This window comes from Streptopelia decaocto, assembly GCF_964273445.1.
Source record: "Streptopelia decaocto genome assembly, chromosome: 20".
Taxonomy (NCBI): Eukaryota; Metazoa; Chordata; class Aves; order Columbiformes; family Columbidae; genus Streptopelia; species Streptopelia decaocto.
The window spans coordinates 7,325,574-7,349,496 of record NC_138675.1 but is presented as its reverse complement, the minus strand read 5'-3'; the positions used below and the strand labels follow the sequence as shown (position 1 = coordinate 7,349,496).

General features: G+C 63.3%; 1 protein-coding gene across 8 annotated transcripts; it reads left to right on the top strand.

Moving 5' to 3' along the window:
• Window positions 1-60: 60 nt before the first annotated feature.
• CHD5 (chromodomain helicase DNA binding protein 5) lies at window positions 61-23,915 on the top strand. Of its 8 annotated transcripts, XM_082070096.1 has the most exons (42): window positions 61-196; window positions 1,059-1,189; window positions 2,664-2,840; window positions 3,106-3,224; window positions 3,721-3,959; window positions 4,576-4,700; window positions 6,843-6,993; window positions 8,029-8,195; window positions 8,267-8,488; window positions 8,892-9,101; window positions 9,178-9,389; window positions 10,618-10,749; window positions 11,154-11,262; window positions 11,514-11,705; window positions 11,791-11,991; window positions 12,127-12,264; window positions 12,634-12,755; window positions 13,299-13,472; window positions 13,860-14,001; window positions 14,214-14,345; window positions 14,532-14,649; window positions 15,323-15,447; window positions 16,234-16,465; window positions 16,548-16,673; window positions 16,806-16,978; window positions 17,527-17,701; window positions 18,045-18,137; window positions 18,511-18,599; window positions 18,713-18,846; window positions 19,151-19,295; window positions 19,787-19,946; window positions 20,099-20,178; window positions 20,293-20,422; window positions 20,768-20,857; window positions 20,976-21,113; window positions 21,341-21,449; window positions 21,634-21,766; window positions 21,957-22,152; window positions 22,279-22,442; window positions 22,538-22,652; window positions 22,758-22,806; window positions 22,908-23,042. In XM_082070096.1, exons 1-41 carry the CDS (start codon window positions 145-147, stop codon window positions 22,763-22,765), a joined length of 5,880 nt encoding a protein of 1,959 aa, XP_081926222.1. In that variant the 5' UTR covers window positions 61-144; the 3' UTR covers window positions 22,766-22,806; window positions 22,908-23,042. The 8 variants fall into 8 exon arrangements, with proteins under 8 accessions (XP_081926222.1, XP_081926217.1, XP_081926221.1 ...); XM_082070091.1 differs by lacking the exon at window positions 22,758-22,806 and having other exon boundaries at window positions 1,062-1,189; window positions 22,908-23,915; XM_082070095.1 differs by lacking the exon at window positions 22,758-22,806 and having other exon boundaries at window positions 6,870-6,993; window positions 18,045-18,131; window positions 22,908-23,915.
• Window positions 23,916-23,923: the final 8 nt, after the last annotated feature.

Below are 23,923 nucleotides of genomic sequence, written 5' to 3'. Positions count from 1 at the left end.
GGCCGGAGGGGCAGAGCCAGGGGCGGGGCTCCTCGGGGGCGGGGCTGGGCGGCCCGCGGTGGGCGTGGCGCACGGTCGCCATCTTGGCGCGGAGCGGGCGCGCCCGGCGCTGGCCGGTGCCCGTGGCCGGTGCTGCCGCCCGGCATGCGGGGGCCGGCGCTGCTGGAGGACGCGGAGAACGAGGAGGACGTCTCGGGTAGGCGGCGGGTGGGGGAGCGGGCCGGGGACCTCCGCCGGGCGCTGCTCCTGCAGCTCAGCCCCGTTCACCGGAGCCCCGCGGGCGGGCGGCGCTGCCTTTGCGGGGCGTGGACCCGGGCGGCGGCCGGAGCCGGCGGCTCTGGCTCCCTCGCAGCATCGGGCCGCGCTCCCGGCACCCCGGCGCTGCCGCCGTGTCCTCGTTGCCGGTTCCCGGTGCCGGCCGGTTCTCCGCGCAGGCTCCGGCCCCGTCCCCAGCTGGGCGGCTCCGGCCCCGCCCTCCCCCGGGAGCCGGCGCGGCGTGAAATCACCCAGGAGCGCCCCGGCGGCTCTGGAGCGTTCCTGCTCCGTGAGCTCCGGAACTGCCGATGAAAATACTGAAACGCACAGAGCGGACGGGCTGCTGGGGCTCGCTGCGGGGCTGGGCTCGGGGGGCGGGCAGGCGGGAGTGGGGGCTGGGGTCGGTGTCTTTGCCCGTGGCAGGGACCGGTGTCCCGTGAGCTGTGGCACCCATCCGCCATGCTCGCCTTCCGTCGAGTCCATTGTAACGGGCTCTCCTTGGCTGTTCCGTCGTCACCCGGGTCAGCAGGAGCCGGCAGCGCCCGGGTGTCCCCTGTCCCCTCTGCCAAACCTGGGCTGTGCGCCAGGAGCCAGACCTGGGCACCGCGAATGCCGGGCCAGGAGCTGCTCCCCGGGGCACCAGTCACGGACACCGGCGTGAGGGTCTCCGGAGAGGCCGGGGAGCCCCGTGTCCCGTGGGCTGATGCTGCCGCCCGGGCTGCTCCTCCGGGAGGGGCGAACGCGAGCGCGGTGCCCTGTGCGCCGTGCGGTCGGTCCGCGTGAGCTGTCCCTTTTGTCCCCAGAAGAAGACGATGTGGTGCTGGAGGGACTGGATGAGTTTTTTGCAGAAGAGCAAGTGGCCGTGCAGAAAAAAAAGAAATCCAAGAAGCTGAAAGACGGCAAGGCTGCCAAAACCAAGAGGAGGAAGAAGGAGGTAACGCCGCGTGCCTTCCCACGGCGCCAATGGCAGGCACTTCTCGGGTGTCCGTGGGTGGAAACGGGGGTTACCGGGGGTTCTCTTGCCGAGCTGGTGCCCCCCTGGCCCTGGGAGGTGACCCAGAGCCTGGGCACGAGTGGTTCTTGTCCAGCTCGGTGTTCTGGGGTAGAAAACAGCCCTGTGAGTGGTCTCTGGGGGGAGAAGTGGCCACCATGCAGTGGCCATCATTGGCCACCGTGCAGTGGTCGCCCTGCAGTGCCGCGGCTGCCGGTCCCTCGGGAGCGCTGGGCTGCGGCACACGGTGGTGCGTGCCCCCCCCATGGCAGGCAGTGAATCCGGCGTGTCCTGCACCCCTGTGGCGTCTGGGGCTCGTGTTTCTGAGCCGGGAGGTGCAGACTGCTGAGCTGGGGACACAGCAGGCAGGGCTTGTGGGTTTCTGTAGATGATGGCATTGGCTGCACTTGTCCGGGGCCTTTTTCAAGTGAGGCAGGACGGGGACATCGAGGATTTGGCACGTGGAAGGGCTGCTGGACCTTCTTTAGGAAAACAGAGATGAGGTGGCGTGTCCTGGAGGGTCGGGCCTTCCCGAGGCCGCGCTGCCGGCTGCCCGAGGAGCCGCCCGGCGCTGCCTGCAGCAGCTCGGGCCGCGTCCGACCGCAGCCTTGACAGGGTGGGGGGAAATAACGGGCTGAACATCGTGTGCTTGATTTTCAACGCCTGCCTTGCGTGGGCGGCGTTACCCAGCCCCGGTTCCACCCGTGGGAGCTTGTTCCCTCGTTCATCGAGGCCACGGGGAAGCTGGTGCTGTAGCTGTTGGTGGGTGCTGAGCAGCACCCAGACCACGTTTTGGGTGAGGAGGAAGATAGAGGGGCCTTGAATGGGGCTTTCTTTTGGTAACCTCCTCCTCCAGAGCTCTGTGGGCACGTGGCCGTTCCCCCCGTGCTCCGTGTCCGCGGCGCTGCCCGCCGTGCGGCTCGTTGCGTTGGCGGCGGCGCCGCTGGGAGCCCCGGTGCAGGCGTCGGTGCTGCAGACCCCTGGAAATCTGCATAAGATCAGCGGGCTGAAGCTCAGCATATGGAGATGAAGGTCCTTGTCAGGGGAGGGAGCGGAGAGAGGGAATTTCAGCCGGTACTGCGGCAGTTACCATGGCAACCAATTACTCCGTGCGGAATTACATCTGTAACGACCGCGGGAGGAGAGGCCCGGGTTCCGGGGACCGGCGGCAGCGGGAATGGGTCACAGAACGGCCCCGACGCGGCCGTCCAGCTGAGCGGGGGCTCCTCCCGCCTGTCCCCCGGTCACCAGCCTCTCGCCGCGCCCACGCGGGGTTTCCGTGGTCCCGGCCCCGCGGGTGGCGGCCGCGCCGTGCCAGGGTGGCGTGGGCTGCTGACAGCGGCTGCTCGGGGCTTCGGTGGGGACAGCGGGGAGGGGACGGGCCCTGCTCGCCCCCCACTGTCACTGTCCCTTCTAGGGGAGCAATGATGACATGTCAGACAACGAAGAGGAGATCGAGGAGAAATCCGAGAGCGAAGGGAGCGACTATTCCCCCAACAAAAAGAAGAAGAAAAAACTGAAGGACAAGAAGGAGAAAAAGCCAAAACGAAAGAAAGATGAAGAGGAGGATGACAACGACGATGGAGGGCTGAAGGTACCAGAGGTTCCTTTGCCCTGCGCTGGCGCTAGAGGGGCGAACGTGCCAAGGCTTTGCATTGTGTTACCCGGTGCAGGGAGCGTTTGGATGTTGCCACGTTAATTTGCTTCTTGGAAGCATGTGAATGTTGGTTCGTTAAGCACTTGTGCGTGCTCTGTTTTGTGAATCACGTAACGAGCCCCACGTGTGGGCGGCCGGGAGGGGTTGGACGTGAGCAGGAACCCGGCTCCTCGCTGATGTCCTGGTGTCCGTGTGTCCGCAGGAGCCCAAGAGCTCAGCCCAGCTGATGGAGGAGTGGGGCCTGGACGACGTGGATTACGTTTTCTCGGAAGAGGATTATCATACTCTTACTAATTACAAGGCTTTCAGCCAGTTCCTCAGGTGGGTCTGGATGGGCCCGTGTGTGCTGGCTGAGGTTTGGGTGGGTGATGTGAATTCAGCATCGTGAGCTCCTTGTTGCTCCTCCCTGCCTGGCCAGGAACGGTCCTCAGACTTTCATTTTAATTGCAGAATTGTCTGGAAAACAGCTGAAGTGTTTCCCTCCCCCCTCCTCTTCAAAATCCCATTTTTTGTGTGTTCTTGTTTGAGAAGTTTAATGACAAGAATTGAATAACAATAACAAATCTGTCCTTGTGAGCGGTTCAGAGCTCGCAGGCGCTTCAAGGCAGGGCGGTCTCTGGGAGGTCCAGGTGTGGCCCCTTTTGCATCTGTGCTGGTCTGGGAAAGCTCTGGTCGCTGCTGCCCGTGTGGGGCTGGCGCGGCGGGAGCCGGTGCCGCGGCGGCGTTGCCGGGGCTGAAGCACCGGCACACGATGCGCAGAGTGGACGAGCGGCCAAGCGGTTCTGTTAACGTGTTTTCCCTCTCACCCGCCCTGCAGGCCCCTGATCGCCAAGAAGAACCCCAAGATCCCCATGTCCAAGATGATGACCGTGCTTGGCGCCAAGTGGCGGGAGTTCAGCGCCAACAACCCGTTCAAGGGCAGCTCGGCAGCCGCCGCAGCCGCGGCCGTTGCTGCCGCGGTGGAGACGGTCAGCATCGCGCCCGGGCTGGCCGCCAGCCCCCAGCCGTGCCCCCTGCCCCCCGTTGTCAGGAAGGCCAAGACCAAGGAGGGCAAGGGTAGGCGCGGGCTGGGCGAGGGGCTGCGCGGCTGCGGGGCCGTGTCTCCAGGGAGGGCCGTGCTGCGGCGAGCGGGGCGCCGGCTCTTCTGAGCTTTCGGCAGTTTGTAGCAATTAACGCTCAGCTTCGTTCTCGCATCCTAGAGCAGTGGCTCGGCCGTGTATTTTTGTGCCGTCATCGCTCCCAGGGGATTCTCCCCGGTTCTCCCAGGGGATTCGTGAGCCCCCCCAGCCGCGTCCTCAGCCCGAGCTGGGGGGCGCGTGGGCTGGCGGGGCCGGGCAGCTGTGGCAGCGCGGGTGGGCGCTGCGGGGAGCGCGCACCGTTCGGCAGCCGCGCCTCCGCGGTGACAGGAGCTCGGTGACGGGAGAGCACTGGCAACGCGGCTCTGTGTCAGTGTAAAGGGTTTGGCGCTTGGGTGGAAGGTGACTGTCTTCAAAGCCCGCGTGAGAGGAGCAAAACAACCGTGTAAATCTGCAGCTCCTCTGGAAATGCTCTGACGTTTATCGAAGGGGCGCCCCGGTGCGCTCCCAGCATCCCCGTGAATCCTGGTTCGGGCTGGGAGGTGATCTGGGGACAGCTGGTCTCAGAGTCCCAAACGAGTCTTCTGTTTTTGCAGGTCCAGGCGTGCGGAAGAAAATCAAGGGCTCCAAAGACGGGAAGAAAAAGGGGAAGGGGAAAAAGATGGCAGGCTTGAAATTCCGGTTTGGAGGAATCCCCAGCAAAAGGAAAAAGGGCTCCTCTGTGAGTGTGCGCTGGGAGCGGGCGCAGGGCGGGGACGCGCTGGGGCGGCCCCGGGAGCTGCGGTGGCGCAGGGGGTGTCACCTCGCCCGGGTCCCTCCGGGGGCTTCCCCGCGTCCCTCCGCGGGCGCCCGTCTCCGCTCGGCACGCCTGCCCCTTTGCCGGAGAGCCGTGTCCGGGCTCTGCAGAGATGTCGCGTCTGGGCACAAGTTCTGCTGGGCTGGTGCAAAAGGAATTGCGGTTTTTGCATTGTTGAAATATGCTGTTTATACTGGAATACATTCTTCAATGTGGTCATGTTATACATCATTTTAATGCGCTTTTCTCACTTTGTTTTTTGCTACTGACTTATTACTTGCTGGTTACTTTTATTTTAGACTATGGGAATGATGTTAGACAGAAAGCAAATGCGAGTGATTTTCTTATTCAAGTTCAAAATGGGTAACGACTTGCCACATCAACAGCGATTTGGAACTGCTCGCCAACGTACGGCGCAGCGGTGCCTCAGGAGGTTCGGCAAAGGACACGAGAGCCTTGAGGATGAGGAGCAGGGTGGCCGCCATCGGAAGGTGACAGGGACCAGTTGGGAGCGATGGTCGAGACTGATCCTCTGGCACCTGCACAAGAAGTTGCTGAAGAACTCAGCATTGACCAGGGCTCAACGTCGACTATTCTACGGTCGTTCAGCATTGGAAGTGAATTGTAATGGTGAAAAAGCTCGATAAGTAGGTGCCGGACCAAAAAGAAAAGAAATTGTCATTTTGAAGTGTCATCTTCTCTTATTCTGTGCAACAACAAAGAACCATTTCTCGATTGTGAAGTAGATTTTATATGGCAACCGGTGACAGCGCGCTCAGTGCTGGGCTGCGAAGAGCTTCCACAGCGCTTCCCGAAGCCAAACCTGCACCAGGAAAAGGTCACGGTCCCCGTCTGGTGCTCTCTGGCCAGTCTGATCCACTCCAGCTTTCTGTGTCCTGGCCAAACCATCACATCCGAGACGGGTGCTCCACAAATCGATGAGATGCGCTGAAAACTGCAACGCCCGCGTCCGGCATCGCTCACCAGAAAGGGCCCAGTTCTGCTCCATGACAACACCTGACGGCGCCTCGCACAACCAGCACTTCAAAAGCGGAACAAATTGGTGTATGGAGTTTTGCCTCATCCGCCCCATTCCCCTGACCTCTCGCCAACCCACTGCCAGTTCTCCAAGCATCCGGGCCACTCTTTGCGGGGAAAACGCTTCCAGAACGAGCAGGATGCAGCAAACGCTTCCAGAACGAGCAGGATGCAGCAAACGCTTCCACAACCAGCAGGATGCAGCAAACGCTTCCACAACCAGCAGGATGCAGCAAACGCTTCCACAACCAGCAGGATGCAGCAAACGCTTCCACAACCAGCAGGATGCAGCAAACGCTTCCACAACCAGCAGGATGCAGCAAACGCTTCCACAACCAGCAGGATGCAGCAAACACTTCACAAGAGTTCATCGAATTCCAAAGCACGGATTTTTATGCTACAGGAATAAACAAACTTATTTGTCATTGGCCAAAAATGTGTTGATTGTAATGGTTCCTATTTTGACTAATAAAGATGTTTGCGCCTAGTTATGATGATTTAAAATTCACCGTTTGAAACCGCAATTACTTTTGCACCAACCCAATACAATCGTATAAGCACATTTACCTTCAGTGACGAGGCCGGTAATGCCGTGAGTTCAGATTTCTCGTGCAGAGCTGGACTGCCCGCCACAGAGAGTTACCCCACGCCGTGGTGCCGCTGGGGCGGGCGGCCCCCGCGCCGCGGGCGCTGCTCAGCGCGCAGGTACGAGCTGCGCTTTAAAGAGCGGCAGAGCTTTCTAGAGAATGGGCTGGAACTCTTGTAGGCCTTGATAATATTGATCAAAACGCCGTTAGTTCACTCCTGCTGGAGGTCAGTGACTCTGGTTCGCGTAGTACAACCGGTTTGCGCACCAGGCGCTGCAGCGAAGGCAGCACCGCGCGGCGGCCGCTGGCAGCTGTGGGTTCTTTCAGTCACGTCAGGGAACATCCCCCTGGGTGCACTCTGGGTCTGTGCATTGACCTTTCTGAGGGTCACAAAGAGCCTGGGCTTGCTCCTGCAGCTGGGGCGCCAACACCCCATTACCAGTTTTCTTCTTGGTTTTCCCCTGTGCAGAGCGAAGAGGAGGAACGGGAGGAATCCGACTTGGACAGCGCCAGCGTCAACAGCTCGTCGGTGCGCTCCGAGTGCTCGGCTGGCCTGGGGAAGAGAGGGAAGAGGAGGAGAAAGAAAAAGAGGAGTAGGCCATTCCTTTGTACTCTGATCCCGTTCTGGCTGCCTTTCCCTCTCCAGACGGTGCTTTCCCGGCTCCGGGCGGTGTCTGGTGCTGGCTCGGTGCCGCAATGCGCGTGTCTGTGCGTGGGGCACGAGGTTTGTCCCGGTGCGCAGACCCTGCTCTGGGCACCCGCCCGCACGTGTGGTCCTGCCCGGGTTTGTCTGGAAAGTTCCAGGATCTGTGGGGCTTCCAGGGAAGGGATTTGCGAGGAGCAGCCCTGGGAGATCGAGGCTCACGGCGCGCTCCAGCGGAGCCGCGCGGCCGCGGGCGTCTGGTCTGCGTGAGGCGTGTGGGCAGGCAGCGGGCAGGCGGTAGATCCGTGGTAGTGATGTAGGAAGAGGGAGGCACAGGAACAGCGTTGGAAAGCGTCTTGTCAGGGTCTTCCCGTGGCTTGTTGCCATCCAAGGGCACTCGTGCCGGGATGGGCGCTTGTGCCGGGATGGCAGCTCCTGCCGTGTGCCGGAGGAGCAGGTCGGAGTCTGTGCCGGGAGTTTGTGGCAGAGCTGGGAGCTGAGAGGAGCTGTGCTGGTGCTTGCAAGGTCCCGTCCTCTTCCCACCCACGAGCTGAGCGAGCTCTGCCGCTGCGCCAGGGAGCTGCCAGGGCCGGCAGGCCCAGAGAGGAGGAGTCCTGGTCCTCCTCGGCCGTGTCACCCTTGCATGGTGCGTTTGCAGTTGGCGCTGGTACCCGGGAGGTTTCTCTGACCGGCCTCCCTTGCAACCTCTCCAGGTTCTGGCATTCTCCATTGAGAGCCTGAAGGAACCAAAGGATGATACAGTGTGGAGAGAGAAAGAGAGACAGAGGTGAGATGATGCTGTGTGCGCAGGTGACCGGTGGTGCTGAGGGACAGACAGGTAGGGGGATGTTACAGGAGGGGTCCGAGGTGAAACGCTTTCCACGTTTCCTTAACTGTACCATAGAGGAGCGAGCGTCCCGTTGCCTCCCGGGAGAGCCGGCAGCTCTGCCGTCCCTCTGACCGTACGTCTGTCCCTTGCTTGCAGTTGAAGAAGGGGATGGCTACGAGACAGACCACCAGGACTACTGCGAGGTGTGCCAGCAGGGCGGGGAGATCATCCTGTGCGACACCTGTCCCCGCGCCTACCACCTGGTGTGCCTGGACCCCGAGCTGGAGAAGGCGCCCGAGGGCAGGTGGAGCTGCCCCCACTGCGTGAGTGGGGCCGGGAGCTGGGGGGGGCCGGGTGGCCGGAGCCCTCGGGTGACAGCGGCCGTGCTGCCCAGGAGAAGGAGGGCATCCAGTGGGAGCCGAAGGACGAGGAGGAGGAGGAGGAGGAAGGCGGCGAGGAGGAGGAGGACGACGACCACATGGAGTTCTGCCGGGTCTGTAAGGATGGCGGGGAGCTGCTGTGCTGCGACACCTGCCCGTCCTCCTACCACCTGCACTGCCTGAACCCGCCGCTGCCCGAGATCCCCAACGGGGAATGGCTCTGCCCTCGCTGTACGGTGAGTGTCTCCAGCCTTGCTCGCCTCCTCCCCGCTCCCACAGCCCTCCCCGTGCCGTGGGGAGCGTCCTGCCCTGTGCCACAAGCCCTCCTTGGAGAACCCTCGCTCGGGTTCTGGGGGCTCTGCCCCGCGGGAGCTGCTGCCTGGTGCCCTCCCGCCGGTTCTCAGGTGGGACGTCAAGCCCCGTCTGCTGCAGGGCTGGTGTAGAGGGTCCTTTCTTGCCTGGCGGCCCAGCCCGTCCCCGTGGGGACGCAGCGGAGTCACAGGCACTTCTCTGCATGGCCACGCTGCAGCCCTGCCCGTGCTGCCCCTGCCGCTCCAGCTCTGCTGGCGTCCCTGCGGCCCCGGACACGGGCTCGCCCTAAACTCTGTGCTCCTGCCCATTTCCTTTCTTCATCCGCAGTGCCCTCCCTTGAAGGGCAAAGTCCAGCGCATCCTGCACTGGGCCTGGAAGGAGCCGCTGGCCGCCCCCGTCCCGCCCGCGCTGGGGCCCCCGGGCGCGGAGCTGCCGCTGCCCCCGCCCAAGGCGCTGGGGGGGATCCCGGAGCGCGAGTTCTTCGTGAAATGGGCAGGTCTGTCCTACTGGCACTGCTCCTGGGTCAAGGAGCTGCAGGTGAGCCTGCCCCCCGCCCGGCGCCCTCCCGCGTCCCGCACCGCCGCCCCGGCTGAGCGCGGCTCCTCCTGCGCAGCTGGAGCTCTACCACACCGTCATGTACCGCAACTACCAACGCAAGAACGACATGGACGAGCCGCCGGCCTTCGACTACGGCTCTGGGGACGAGGACAGCCAGCGGGAGAAGCGCAAGAACAAAGACCCGCAGTACGCCAAGATGGAGGAGCGGTTCTACCGCTACGGCATCAAGCCCGAGTGGATGATGATCCACCGCATCCTGAACCACAGGTGGGTGGCGCGTGCCTGAGCCCCGGCGCTGTGGCGCTGGGCCGTGCCATCAGAAGCTGGGAGGGGAACAGCAGTAATGGCAATGGCGAGCCTGCCGCGCTCCTGGAGCCCGGTGAGCGCTGGGACGAAGCCGGGAGCGGTGGGTCCATGCGCTCGGCGGGTTTTCCCTTTGCGCACCCCCGCGCGGATGGTTTCGGGGCTCGCTGAGCGTCCGGGGCTGTCTGCTGCGGGTTCTGTGCTCGCCGAGTCCTTCCCCCGGGGACAGGACGTTCTTTCCGTCCCGCGCAGCCAGAGGCTCGGCTGCTGCAGTTCCAGCTGCTGGCTTGTTTCGAGCTCTGGCCTTGGCTTCACCTCAGAGCAAAGCTCCCAGGCGACAGAGCTGTTCACAGACGTTGTTTGGGTCCCTGTTACAACCTAATCATGCCATAAACCGGTGCTGCAGCCCGGTGCTGGGTCTGGCGTCCATTGGTCGAGCCCCACAGCTGCGGCCGCTGGCCGAGCAGCCGCCGTTCCCGTGCGGGCCGTCCGTTCCCGGGAAGCCGAGCTGAGGCCCGTCCGCGCTCGGTCGGGTTTGGGTGCGCTGTTCCTCGCCTCCCCGGCGCCGTGCGGTCCGAGCAGGTGCCTGGCTCCCTTTCAAAGCCTCGGCAGCTGCGTTTCTGTGCCGCAGAAGGAGTTTCTGCGTGTGGAGTGTGCTGTGCAGGTGGGCTTGTCACACTCAGCAGCTGGAGACACCTTTTTGTTGAATTTCCACATTTCAAGGGGCAACTTGGGACTTCAAGTGGTGACTCTACTTGAGGGCTGCTTGGCAGGAAGTAAATAAAGCTGCCTGGCTAATTTTCATGCGAGCTTTACGTTATCTGCTAATAAGGCAGGGGTTTTCTCCCCAGAGGGGTGCAATCAGCCTCGGTAGCGTGTTTGTTCGTTTCTCAGTGTAAGCAAAACTCCCCAGAGCGGCGGATGCTGCAGGAGAGCGCGGGTGGGCGCTGGTGCTCATCCAGGCCTGGGAGAATGAGCTTGCTCAGTGGGGTGGACAAGCAGCCTTTAAAGCCTAATGATATAACACATGCAGCAGATTAACGGCCGTTTCTGTTGGAAAGTGCCGGTACTGTACGTTTTTCTGCCTGTCTGGGTGAAGGCCGAGGATGAAGCGCCCGGCTCCGTGCAGTTTGTTGAGCTGCGTCCCGGGGGGCGAGTGTCGTTTCTCTGATTGGCTTTTCACGCGTTACAGTTTTGACAAGAAGGGAGACGTCCACTACCTGATCAAGTGGAAGGACCTGCCGTACGACCAGTGCACCTGGGAGATCGACGACATCGACATCCCGTACTACGAGAACCTCAAGCAGCTCTACTGGAACCACAGGCAGGAGCGCGGGCAGGGCGGCTGCGCGGGGTGTCCCGCTCTGGGGAGCGCTGCCCGGGCGCTTCGGGAGGGCTGGTTCTGCCCAGAGGCCGCTCAGGGCTGCGGGGAAGCCCAGCGCTGCTCCCCCCCCGGCCGCGCTGCCGAACGTTCCTGGCAGCCCCGTGGCGCTGCCGCCCGGCTGTTTTGGGGGAAAACTGCTGTACTCTTGATTGCTGTTCTCCGGTTTGCACGATGTTACACGGGCTGTTGCGGGGGGACGATTAGTGCTCCATGAGCGCCTGTGCTAACTGGGACAGAGGAGCTGCCGTGGGGACAAGGCAGGGCCTCTGAGGCGCCTGCGTCCCTGTGCCTGGGGGCCGGGTCGGCGCGGCGCCCGCCGGCTCCTGAGCCGCGCGCTCTTGCAGGGAGCTGATGCTGGGGGAGGACACGCGCCCGCTGAAGAAGCTGAACAAGAAAGGGAAAAAGCTGAAAGAGGAGAAGCTGGAAAAGCCCCCAGAAAGGCCTCTGGTGGATGTGAGTTGGCGTGGTGGGGTCCGGTGGGGCTGTGTCTGTCTGCCCGCCCTGGCACCTTTTTCTCCTCTAGTTCCTTCTTGTTTTTTCCATTCAAAGCTCCGGGCTGGTTTTGCCTGGGGGGCTGGGCTGTGCTTGGGACCGTGTCTGTGTCTCTTTTGGGGCCGTTTGGTGGCACAAAGCTATAGAGGGATGTGCTCGTGTGCAGAGAAAGGAGAGGGAGTTGGTTCTCACCGCTCTGCATCGTGTCCCAGCCCACAGTGAAGTTCGACAAGCAGCCGTGGTACATCGACGCCACCGGAGGGACGCTCCACCCCTACCAGCTGGAGGGGCTGAACTGGCTGAGGTTTTCCTGGGCCCAGGGGACAGATACGATCCTGGCTGACGAGATGGGGCTGGGGAAGACGGTGCAGACTATCGTGTTCTTGTACTCCCTGTACAAGGAGGTGAGTGGAGCACCCGGCACTCCCTGAGGCGGCCGAGAGCTGCTCGGTGCGGGGAGAACGACTCGGGCGTTGTGTCCCCGAGCAGGGCCACTCGAAAGGGCCGTACCTGGTCAGCGCCCCTCTCTCCACCATCATCAACTGGGAGCGTGAGTTTGAGATGTGGGCACCCGACTTCTACGTCGTCACCTACACAGGGGACAAAGAAAGCCGCTCCGTCATCCGGGAGAACGAGTTTTCTTTTGAGGACAACGCCATCCGCAGTGGAAAGAAGGTTTTCCGGATGAAGGTGGGAGCCCTACCCAGTACTTTAACCGGCAGCCAGGAGGGGGAGAGAGCGGAATTGGGGATCCCTTGGGCCGGGGCAGCAGCAGCAGAGCCGGAGCTGAGCTGCTCGCTTACCGGTTTCCCCTCTGCTCCCCAGAAGGAAGCCCAGATCAAGTTCCACGTCCTGCTCACCTCCTACGAGCTGATCACCATTGACCAGGCGGTGCTGGGCTCCATCGAGTGGGCCTGTCTGGTGGTGGATGAGGCGCACAGGCTGAAGAACAACCAGTCCAAAGTAGGTGGCAGATGTTTGTGACTGATTTCCGTGGCGTGGTTGGTGCCACAAAGATACAGCACCCCGGCACGGGCTGCTGGCGGCTCCGTGGTTCCCTCCGTGGGAGCTGAAAGATGTCCTCCCCGGCACGGGCTCTGTCTGGCCCCCCGTTGCGGGGATTTGCTCTTTAACATCCTCTGGCATTACAAGTCCTTCAAGGGCGCTCAGCAGCGCTGCCCGTGCCCGACGGGGACGGCTGGGGCAGGACATGGAGCCGGCGTCTGCTCCGCGTGCCTGGCAGGGCAGGTCCCCGCGGGGTCTCCGTGTGCGCGATCGGCAGCGTCCCAGCCGGGCTGCTCCGGGCTCTCCTCACCTCAGTTCTTCTCCCAGTTCTTCAGAGTGTTAAACTGCTACAAGATCGATTACAAGCTGCTGCTCACCGGGACTCCGCTCCAGAACAACCTGGAAGAGCTCTTCCACCTGCTCAACTTCCTGACCCCCGAGAGGTTTAAGTAAGTGGCACCAGTTCTCCCACCAAAGGGGGAGCGGCCGGGACCCCGTTCCTTGCTGGCCAGCGCGGTGCTCCGCAGAGGCTGCCCGGCGTGTGGGGCTCCTGGGCCCGGTCGCTGCTGTGCCAGCGTCGCTGACCGCACCGGCAGGCGGATGGCGCGTCACCCGTGGTTTGTCACAGCAGATGCACACACGTTTATGCCCCCCCACATTTGTTCCCGTGGACCACTGCTTTTTGTGTCCCATGGGCAGCTGTGGCCTTGCTATGATCAGGAGATTTGTGAGCGAGGAGCTTAAACCCTCTCTGAGGAGGCAGAGGCACTTGGGGAGCTTGTTCAGGGCACGTGTGAGTGCATTTAGTGTGATCTGTGCCTCAGCCCTGCGTGCGGCTCCCCGCTCCGGCTTCTGCTCCGCTGGGATGCGGGAGCGTCACCTCGGCGTGTGCCGGGAGAGCTCTGCCCGCGTTCGAACTCCTAGAGGAACAGATGTCTGCTCTCAAAGTCCCAGTATTGCTCAGCACCGTGTGGTTCTGGCTGCTTTTGCAGTAACCTGGAGGGGTTCCTGGAGGAGTTTGCTGACATCTCCAAGGAGGACCAGATCAAAAAGCTCCATGATCTGCTGGGTCCCCACATGCTGCGGCGGCTCAAGGCCGATGTGTTCAAGAACATGCCAGCCAAGACGGAGCTGATCGTGCGGGTGGAGCTGAGCCAGATGCAGAAGTGAGTGTTTTCCTGGGGCAGGGGCCGGGGGGCCGGACGCCCCCTGTGCCGGGTGCTGTCGGTCTCGTGGGGAGCACGTCCAGCCTGGTTAAACTGGGCTCTGAGCAGTCCCGGCTGCTCGGCAGGAAGTGTTGATGCCGGCAGCCCCTCAGCGCGGTTCTGTGAGTTCTGGGGGTGCAGAGAAAATGTGGGGGCTGAACCCCTTCTGCTCCTGGCCCCGGGGCACCGGCCTGCGCTGCCACCCCCGGTGTCCCTGCTGCCCCGGGGCGCCGGCTCAGCCCAGAGCTCCGGCGCTGCCCGCGGGGTTTAGCTCAGCGCAGACCTGGTCAGGCCAGTCCCACATCTGGCTGAGGTAACCGGGGTGTCTGTCCCACCCTGTCCCTGCAGGAAGTACTACAAGTTCATCCTGACGAGGAATTTCGAAGCCCTGAACTCGAAAGGCGGTGGGAACCAGGTCTCGCTGCTCAACATCATGATGGACCTGAAGAAGTGCTGCAACCATCCGTACCTCTTCCCGGTGGCGGCCGTGGTACGTCGGCTGTGTTTGCTCCGGGGGGCGATCCTCAGAATGTCGTGTGGAAGCTGTCGGTGGGCGCTTTGTCCCTAGCTGTGCTTTGGTTCCTGGTGTGGGTTTTCATGCAAGTGGCTGCACACAGAGATTTGGTCTTTAAAGTGCACGGGAATTCCCGTGTGGGGCCGAGCAGTGCTGTCCTGGAGCGGCTGACCAGGCTGCCCTTGCAGGAGGCCCCGGTTCTGCCCAACGGATCCTACGATGGGAATTCTTTGGTCAAGTCTTCTGGGAAACTGATGCTGCTCCAAAAGATGCTGAAGAAGTTACGGGATGGGGGTCACAGAGTTCTGATCTTCTCTCAGGTGAGCGTAGGGACGAATTAATAATCAATACATTTGTAAAGGATTTTTTTTGTTCTGTATGAGAATTTGGTGCTAGGAGCAGATAGGGAGAGGTGGCAGAGCTGGTGGTGCCACCGCCGCCGCGGTGCCGGGTCGGGCAGGGCAGGTCCCCGGGGCCACCCGTGTCAGGGTCACCTTGCCCTGCAGATGACGAAGATGCTGGACTTACTGGAGGATTTCCTGGAGTATGAAGGCTACAAGTACGAGCGGATCGACGGGGGCATCACCGGCGGCCTGCGCCAGGAGGCCATCGACAGGTTTAACGGTATGGTGGTCCTGCCTGGCCGAGGAGGGGGCGCAGGGGGGCTGCGCCCCGGCTGTGGCTGCGCCTGCGCCCCGGTTGTGGCTGTGCCTGCGCCCCGGCTGTGGCTGCGCCTGTGCCCCGGTTGTGGCTGTGCCTGCGCCCCGGCTGTGGCTGTGCCTGCGCCCCGGCTGTGGCTGTGCCTGTGCCCCGGTTGTGGCTGTGCCTGTGCCCTGGCTGTGCCTGTGCCCTGGCTGTGCCTGCGCCTCAGTTGTGGTTGTGGCTGAGCCTCGGTTGTGGCTGTGCCTGCGCCTCAGTTGTGGTTGTGGCTGAGCCTCGGTTGTGGCTGAGCCTCGGTTGTGGCTGTGCCTGCGCCTCAGTTGCGCCACGCTTGGTGGGGCACTGCTCGTGGGCACAGTGGGGGCTGCTCGTACCGAATCGTTTGGCCCCTGGGCTGTCCCACGGTGAACGCTGAGCGCGCGTGGTGTGCGGGACTCCTGCCTTTCCCTCCTAGGCAGACGACAGAACTTCTCCTTTGGCTCTGGAGCTGTGTTCCAGCAGCTCCCTCCTCGCCTCCCCTGCCGCTGCCGGCTGGCTCGGCCGGGGGTTCCCGCTGGTCCGTCCTGAAGCGCGGTGCTGCTCCTCTGCCCACGCTGTCTCTGTCTCACCGTTTCCCACCTGGGTTTGTCTTTCTCAGCTCCTGGTGCTCAGCAGTTCTGCTTTCTCCTCTCTACCCGTGCCGGCGGTCTGGGCATAAACCTTGCTACGGCCGACACAGTCATTATTTATGATTCTGACTGGAATCCCCACAATGACATCCAGGTTTCTGACTTTTCCTTTTCCTTCTTGTATAGTAAGTACCTCTCTGGCTCTGCCCTCTGCCTGCACACCCTGCACAGGGAGCTCAGACTCCTCTCGAGAGCTGCTGGCCCTCTCTGCTGTATTTGTGGGGCACGTTTCTGCTCAGCAGCCCCTTTCTCGCATCCACTGGCCTCACCTGGCCTGTCCGCAGCACGGAGGGACCTGGCAGGTCAAACGGGCTCTTCTGCAGGCTTCTCACTTTCTCCTGCTGCCTTTTCATAACAGCGTGTCCCGTCCTCTCTTGGGGAGCTTCTGCTTGTGTTTCCACACACCCAGGGCAACAGCAGCTGGGCTGGGCGGCAGCCAATGCCCCCGAAAGCGATGGAAAAGTGCAGGGAAATGTGTAACCCTCCCATGCTCCCCGGCTGGGAAAGGCTCCTCTCCAGAGCTCCAGCCACCCTTCCCGTCTGTGCCACGTTCCTTTCCCTGGCTCCAGGCGCGGGGATGCGCTGGCGCGGCGCGGTGCTGGCGCAGTGCTGGCGCGGTGGCTCTGCAGCCAGGGGTTCCCGGGAGCGCATCCTCGCTGTGCGCAGACCCTGCAGCGGGGGCTGCGTGGGGAGGCTGGAGTCCCGCGGGCAGGGGACAGGCCGGCGCGTCCGGGTTGGCTCTAAGGAGCCGCTCTCACTCCGCCGTCCCGTGGGAGCCTTGAATGCGGAATTCAGCCGTGGAGCCCTCGGCCGTTGTGCCGCGGAGCCCTCGGCCGTTGTGTTGCGGGGCCGCCCTGGCAGCCGCGCTCTCTGCCCGCAGGCGTTCAGCAGAGCTCACCGCATTGGGCAGAACAAGAAGGTGATGATCTACCGCTTCGTGACCAGAGCCTCGGTGGAGGAGCGCATCACCCAGGTGGCCAAGCGGAAGATGATGCTCACGCACCTCGTGGTGCGCCCGGGGCTGGGCTCCAAGTCGGGCTCCATGACCAAGCAGGAGCTGGACGACATCCTCAAGTTTGGGACGGAAGAGCTGTTCAAGGACGACGTGGAAGGTGAGGTGGGAGGCGCGGGGGCTGCTCTGCGTGGGGGGCACAGGCTGAGCTGCTGGGGCTCGTTCTCCTCTGGTGCCCGCAGGCACGGTGTCCCAGGGACAGCGCGTCGCTGTGCCAGATGCTGTCACCCCTTTCTCTGATACCCTGTCAACCAAAGGGGGTGCAGCGACTACCGGCATGAAAAAGAAGCACGGTGGTACCCCCCCAGGTGTGTAGCCCCTGTTGCTGGGGTCACCTGTCCCCTCCCTGGCCCTGCATCAACCCGAGCTCGCCTGACGCTGGGACGGGCTGTCCTCAGCACGGCGGTTTGCGCTTCCATTCCCCTTGCTTTGCTCTCCAGGTGACAATAAGGACGTGGATGACAGCAGCGTGATCCACTATGACGATGCTGCCATCTCTAAGCTTCTGGACCGCAACCAGGATGCGACCGATGACACGGAGCTGCAGAACATGAACGAGTATCTCAGCTCCTTTAAAGTGGCCCAGTATGTTGTGAGAGAAGAGGACGGTGTGGTAAAGTGATCAGTATCATGTCTTACAATCGTGCCTCTTTGTATGCCCCTCGGTGTTTCCTCTGCTCCCTTCCCCGTCCTGGCGAGTGTTTCGGTGCGGGCAGGACCCCTCTGCTTTCTACCCACGGCTGCGGGAGGTTGTTCAGAGCAGGGGGTTCCTTTGTGCGGCCTGCGGTGCCAGCCGGGCTGTCCCTGCCGCCACAGGACCTTGGTTCCATCAGAGCACCCATGGGTGCCTTGCGAGGGCCCTTCCCTGCGGGCTGGGAGTGGGCACGGTGCTGCCGTGTGCCGCGCTGCCGCCCCGGGTTTCCCAGCATCTGACTCGTTTCCTTCCCCCCTCGATGAAGCGGACGGCGCTGCTGCTCCGCGAGGTCCCTTCCTGGGCGGGAGGTTGGCTCAGCCTGTTGACACCCTTGCGCTGGGGTCAGTCCGTTTGGGCAAAGCCAGGAGCCGGGTTCCCGGCAGCGGCTGGGTCCCCCCGGTCCCCGGTTAGAGCACAGGCAGGTCGGTGCCTGCCCCGTCTCAAGCCGCTTGTCTCTGGCTTTGCAGGAGGAGGTGGAACGCGAGATCATCAAGCAAGAGGAGAACGTGGACCCCGACTACTGGGAGAAGCTGCTGCGGCACCACTACGAGCAGCAGCAGGAAGATCTGGCCAGGAACCTGGGGAAAGGGAAGAGGATCCGCAAGCAGGTCAACTACAACGACACCTCGCAGGAGGACCAAGGTACGGCCTGGCCGGGGCGGGGGGCACAAGCGCTTCCTGGGGACGCGTTGGCCGAGTCGCTGCCTGGCGTTCCTCCGCAGTCTGGCAGCCCCTGTGCCTCTGTGCTTCCCAGAATCATGAGCCTCCCAGGACAGAAATTCTTTTTATATTTTGGTCTCTACACTGCGTTTTTGCTGGAAAAACTGAGGAAAAACACATCTGTGGGCAAAATATTTCAAAGAGAGATTTTTTCTGTATAGGAGAATACTAATTTTGGGAACCCTGAGCATGTGATTCCCTGCTTGTTGTGTCCCTCTCTCGCTGCCCGGGGGCTGTGCTAACCTGGCTCCCCCGCGCTCTGCAGAGTGGCAGGACGAGCTCTCTGACAACCAGTCCGAGTACTCCATCGGCTCCGAGGACGAGGACGAAGACTTTGAAGAGAGGCCAGAAGGTCAGAGTGAGTTAATGCGTTTGCTCCCCGGGATTTTGCTCTGCGGGAAGCCCTGGCGCTCGGGTGCAGCAGGAACGTCTGGGCTGGAGGGACCGGCGCGCTCCGTGTCCCTGTCCCACGTGCCTGCAGGTGAGGAGGCTCCCGGGCAGCGCAGGCAGCCGGTTAGTGCTGCGCTGGCCGCTGCAGGTCCTGGGGGAAGGACGGGGCCGCAGGAGCAGTGTCCCTTGCCTGCCGAGGGCAGAGCGTGTCCCGGCTGGGGCAGCGGGCGGTGGGGGGACTGCGGCTCTGCCCAGTCCTGCTCCCATCGGGGAGCACAGGGAGCTCTGACCATCCGTCCTCGCTGCCGGGGCCCGACCGACGCTGGGCTGCTTGGCCGTAGGTGGCAGGAGACAATCCCGGCGGCAGCTGAAGAGCGACCGGGACAAGCCGCTCCCTCCTCTGCTGGCGAGAGTTGGGGGGAACATCGAGGTGAGCGCCCGGCGGTGCTGGGGCTGCCCCGGGCTCGCGGCCGGCAGCTCCGCGCGAGGCTCCTGCGCGTGGGTCCCGGGGCAGCGGTGTGAGCCCAACACCTCCTCCTGCAGGTCCTCGGCTTCAACGCGCGGCAGCGCAAGGCGTTCCTGAACGCCATCATGCGCTGGGGGATGCCGCCCCAGGACGCCTTCAACTCCCACTGGCTGGTGCGGGACCTGCGCGGGAAGAGCGAGAAGGAGTTCAGGTGCGGGGGGGTCCGGGCGGGGGGCGAGGGCTGTCCCGGGCGCCGGCCGAGCGCTCGGCCCGCGCATCCAGGGCCAACTGTGGTCACGCTGCTGTCTTGCTGTGTCACCACCTCTGCCGTGCTCCCCAGGGCGAGGCAGAGGCTGTGCTGGGACAGACTGGCCGGGCAGCAGTAGCCCCAGTGCCTGCACCCCCACCGGGGTTCCTTTTTGGGGAGGCAACGCCTGTTGGTTTGCGAGGGCGGCCGCCGTTCTCTTTAAGCCAGGCTGGATCTCAGCCCGCGGTGCGACTCCTTCCCTCTGCAGGGCCTACGTCTCCCTCTTCATGAGACATCTGTGTGAACCCGGGGCGGACGGTGCCGAAACCTTTGCGGACGGCGTTCCCCGGGAAGGGCTGTCCCGGCAGCACGTGCTGACCCGCATAGGGGTCATGTCGCTAGTGAGGAAGAAGGTGGGTGAGGAAAACCCGGGTTGTGCTGTTTCAGGTGTGTTCTGGGGACTCGTGGGTTTCACGGGCTGCAAACGCTTTTCGCCAGGGATCCCAGCAGAATATCCCAGCTCAGAGCCCACCCGCGTTTGTCAGAAACACATCAGTAACAGTAACGCAAACTGCCTTTCAAACCTGCCACTTCTTTCCCTGGGAGGGGTGCCGGGTGGGCAGGTGTTCAGTGGTCTGTCTGGCCAAAAAGAGAAATTGCGTCAGAGAGTCGTTGGGTCCCAGAGCTGTGGTGTCCGCTGTCCCTGCAGGGCGGGGGAGCGATCCTGCCGCTGCGTCGCGGCGGGACAGCGGCCGGGACGTACCGCTCCTGCAGCGTTGGGCTCAGGGCGGGGAGCGATCCTGCCGCTGCGTCGCGGCGGGACAGCGGCCGGGACGTACCGCTCCTGCAGCGTCGGGCTGGAGGTCTCTGCTGCGTTTGACTTGGCGGGTTGTGTCCGTCCCAGGTCCAGGAGTTCGAGCACGTCAACGGGAAGTACAGCACCCCGGACCTGGTTCTCGAGGGCCCGGAGAGCAAGAAGTCCATGGAGATGGTGTCTTCAGACCCCACCACCCCCGTCCCCGCCAGCCCCGCGTACACGCAGGCGGGACCGCCGGCCCTGGCAGGTGCGTGTGCCGACGGGCTTCCCGGGGATCGCGCTGGGGAGGGGAGGTGGCCTGGGACACCAGAAGGTCTCTCTGGTGTCTGCCTGTCCCGGCAGCGCCTGTGACCCTCTGGGGGCCCTGGCAACAGCTCTTGTGCTTTGCTGTTGCTGCAGACAAACCAGAAACGCAGCTCGGGTTCCAGGAGGAGAAGGAGCACGGGGAGCACGTGTCCAGGAAGGCGTCTGACAGCCAGGTGGGACGGCTGCTCTCGGCTGCTCCTCCGGGAGCCTTCTGCTGGGCTGCCGGGACGCCGAGCGCTCCCCGGGGAGAGCGCGGGGCTGATCTGGGCCGGGCGCTTCACCTTAAGGTGCCTGCGAGTGCCGAGAAGGGGGAAAGCGAAGAGCACCCGGAGAGCTGTGAGAGCAAGGAGAAACCGAGGGAGGAGAAGCAAGGGGAGAGTGAAAAGGCTGAGCCTTCTCCTGAGCCCCTGCTGAAAGGTGGGTCCAGCTTACCGGGACCAGAACCCCCAGGTCCCTCTGCAGCGCTGCTCTCCAGCATCTCATCCCCCAGTCTGTATGTACAACCAGGGGCACCTTTTCTGTCCTCAGCAATGCTCTGTTCCCAGCAATGTGTCCTCCAGACGTCTCAAGGAAAAGGGAGAACTAAATACGTTTTCTTGACAAAATGCAGAAGAATATTCTGCTTGAAGTTTTTCAATGTCTTGAATGTACAAACAACAGAATCACTTTATTCTGAAAGGGAAAGTCCCTCCAGACAATACGTTGTTCCCTGAGGAGCGTTTTGCACATCAAGCTTTTCTCGTGTCCCGTTTCCCTCTGCAGACGAGGGGGTTCCAGAGAAGGAGAAGCCTTTGGAGAAGCCGGAGCTGAGCAGCAGCGCAGGGAAAGGGGAAGATAAAGAAGTCAAAGCAGGTGAGGTGCTTTCCCAGTGGTGGCTTTAGCGGGAGCTCCTTGGCAGCTGGCGGGGCAGGGATGACGCTTTTGGCAGAGTACGGTTGGGCAGGCACGGTTTCTTGTGTTTGCCAAGCAGAGGATGCCAAGGCGGAGGAGAAGGAGCACAGCGAGGCTCAGCAAAACGGGGACAGAGAGGACGACGAGGATGGAAAGAAGGATGACAGAAGTGTGAACTTCCGATTCATGTTCAACATCGCAGATGGTGGTTTTACAGGTAAAGGCAAGAGATGAGGCACCGGCTGCTCCTGCAGAGCTTCTGCACAAAATGCGAATGATACGGAAGGCTGGGGCCGGGCTGGCGCCTCCCTCGCAGCAGGGGGTCTGGCTCGTGCCCTGTGCCCGTGGCTGCCCGGGCAGTGTCGCCGCCGGCGCTGCCTGGCGCACCGCGCGGTGTCCCGGCGGCCCCGCTGCCTGCCGGGCTGTCTCACCCCTGTCCCGCAGAGCTGCACACGCTGTGGCAGAACGAGGAGCGGGCTGCCATCTCCTCCGGCAAGATCTACGACATCTGGCACCGCCGACACGACTACTGGCTGCTGGCAGGAATTGTCACGTACCCTTTGTCTTGGTGGGACCGTGGCTCCCGCTGTCGGGTGGCAGGGAGGCCAGGGGACCTCCGCGGGTCGCGGGAGCTGGGGTGACAGTGTCACAGGGAGGGGGTTTGGTGATGTGGCCTCTATGGAGCGGTGGGCACACCATCGGCTGGCTGGTTCTTGCCTTGACGCCCCCCGCCCCAGTCACGGCTACGCCCGCTGGCAGGACATCCAGAACGACCCGCGGTACGTGATCCTGAACGAGCCCTTCAAGTCGGAGGTGCACAAGGGGAACTACCTGGAGATGAAGAACAAGTTCCTCGCCCGGCGGTTCAAGGCGAGTTGTGGGTCCGGGGCTGGTGAGTCCTTACTGGTGGGGGGTCCCGCCGGCGCCTTCTGGGAGCAGAGCAGCCGTGTGCTCGGTGTCTGAACGGGCCCACGGTTGGGACAAGAGAACAGAAGGGCAGAGTACTGGTTTATACTGGAGTGGGGGCTGGTCCTGAGCCCTCCCCTCCTGTACCGGGCAGTTGCTGGAGCAGGCCCTGGTGATCGAGGAGCAGCTGCGGCGGGCCGCGTACCTCAACATGACCCAAGACCCCAGTCACCCGGCCATGGCCCTGAACGCGCGGCTGGCTGAAGTGGAGTGCCTTGCCGAGAGCCACCAGCACCTCTCCAAAGAGTCCCTGGCCGGCAACAAGCCCGCGAACGCCGTCCTGCACAAGGGTGTGTGCCGGGGCGGGAGGGGTTTGCCGCGGCGGCGGGGTCCGCGGGGAGCTTTGCCGTCGGCTGGCGGGGCTGGGACAGGGGTGCTGGGCCTGGTCCCCTGAGCGCGCCCGGCTCCGCTCGCAGTGCTGAACCAGCTCGAGGAGCTGCTGAGCGACATGAAGGCCGACGTGACGCGCCTGCCCTCCATGCTGTCCCGCATCCCGCCCGTGGCCGCCCGGCTGCAGATGTCGGAGCGGAGCATCCTCAGCCGCCTGGCCACCCGCGGCGGGGACCCGGCCACCCAGCAGGTCCGTGGGGACGAGGACAGGGACAGAGGCCTCGGTGGGGTGGCAGGGGCTCAGGGCTGCAGGTCTGCACCTCTTACCCCTCCTCGCCTCCCCAGGGCTCCTTCGGCTCCTCCCAGATCTACAACAGCAACTTCGGGCCGAATTTCCGAGGTCCCGGGCCAGGCGGGATTGTCAACTACAGCCAGATGCCGCTGGGACCGTACGTGACCGGTAGGTCGGGGTTTCCAGTGGGTGCTCCGGGCAGAGCCATTCGAGGGCTGGGTTTGGGGGTCGTGGCATCGCCAGCGGGCGAGCAGGCGTCTCCTCTCATCGCAGATATTTAGCTGTTCACGCCGTCCTCCTCGCAGCCCCGTCTCCAGCTGAGGTGAGGCTGCGCTGCCCGCCCCGCGCCGGTGCTGGCACCCTCCCCGTGCCCCCGGTTTGGGGGGGTCCCGGCTGACGGGCAGCTCTCCCCTCTCTCTGCAGCAGCCCCGGGGCCGTTCCCCAGCCGAAAGCTGCCCTGGCTGGAGGACGGGCAGCGCGGCGGTGCCCGTGTGGAAGACGAGCTGCCGCCGGCGCTGCCGGGCTCTCCCGCTCCCGCTTCACGTGTGCTTCGAGCAACGCGACCCCGCCGGCGCCGCAGCAGTGCCGCGGGGGCTCATTTCCGTGTACATTTTTTGCACTTTCTTATTGAAGACTTGAAGAGTTTGTCTGGGCGAGGTGGGCCGAGCTGGGGGGAGGCGAGGCTGCGTTTCTGTCTGGTGTTCTTGCCGCGTGTGGGTGTGCGGGGCGGCGGGCGGGGGTCCGGCCGCTCCGGGGTGCCCGGCCGGGGCCGAGCTGCTCCCACTTCCCCCCAGGGTCCATTTCTGCGTCCTGGTGGTGTTTCAGCCAGTGCCACGTCTGGCGCCAGCCGCGCTGCCGGTCCCCGCGCCGCCCGGGGCCGCAGCTGTCCCGGCAGCGGGGCGCACGGCGGAGGTGCCGCGGGCAGGAGGGAGGGACAGCCGGAGCTGGGCAGGGGACACCTCGAGTGTGGCGACACCGGCTGTGTTGGGGTGGTGGCCCCTTGCCGGAGCTGGCGGCAGCCGTTAGCGACGCCCCCGCGTTCTCTTTGTGCTCCATGTGTCCCGGTTTCTGTTCTCTGTGTTTTAATAAATCCTTTCGGAAGGGAAGGGTGTCGCAGCGGCCTGGCGGGCGCGGGCGGGGGCGACCGTGCTGGTGGGGACGGGGGGCTCTGGGGGTCCCGGCTGCGGTCACGGTCCCTGCACCCCCCCGGTCACCGGTCCAGCAGCCCCTGGTGCTCCCACACACTCCTGTGCACTCACGGACAGACAGACAGACCTGTGTGTGTCTGTACATGTAGATATATGTTGTGATTTTTATACAGGTGCATATACACATACATATATGTACCTATACCTACATACATGTATGTATGTGTATACCTCTACACATATATGTAGGTGTGCAAACACATGTCAATATACATAGAATTGTCATTTTTG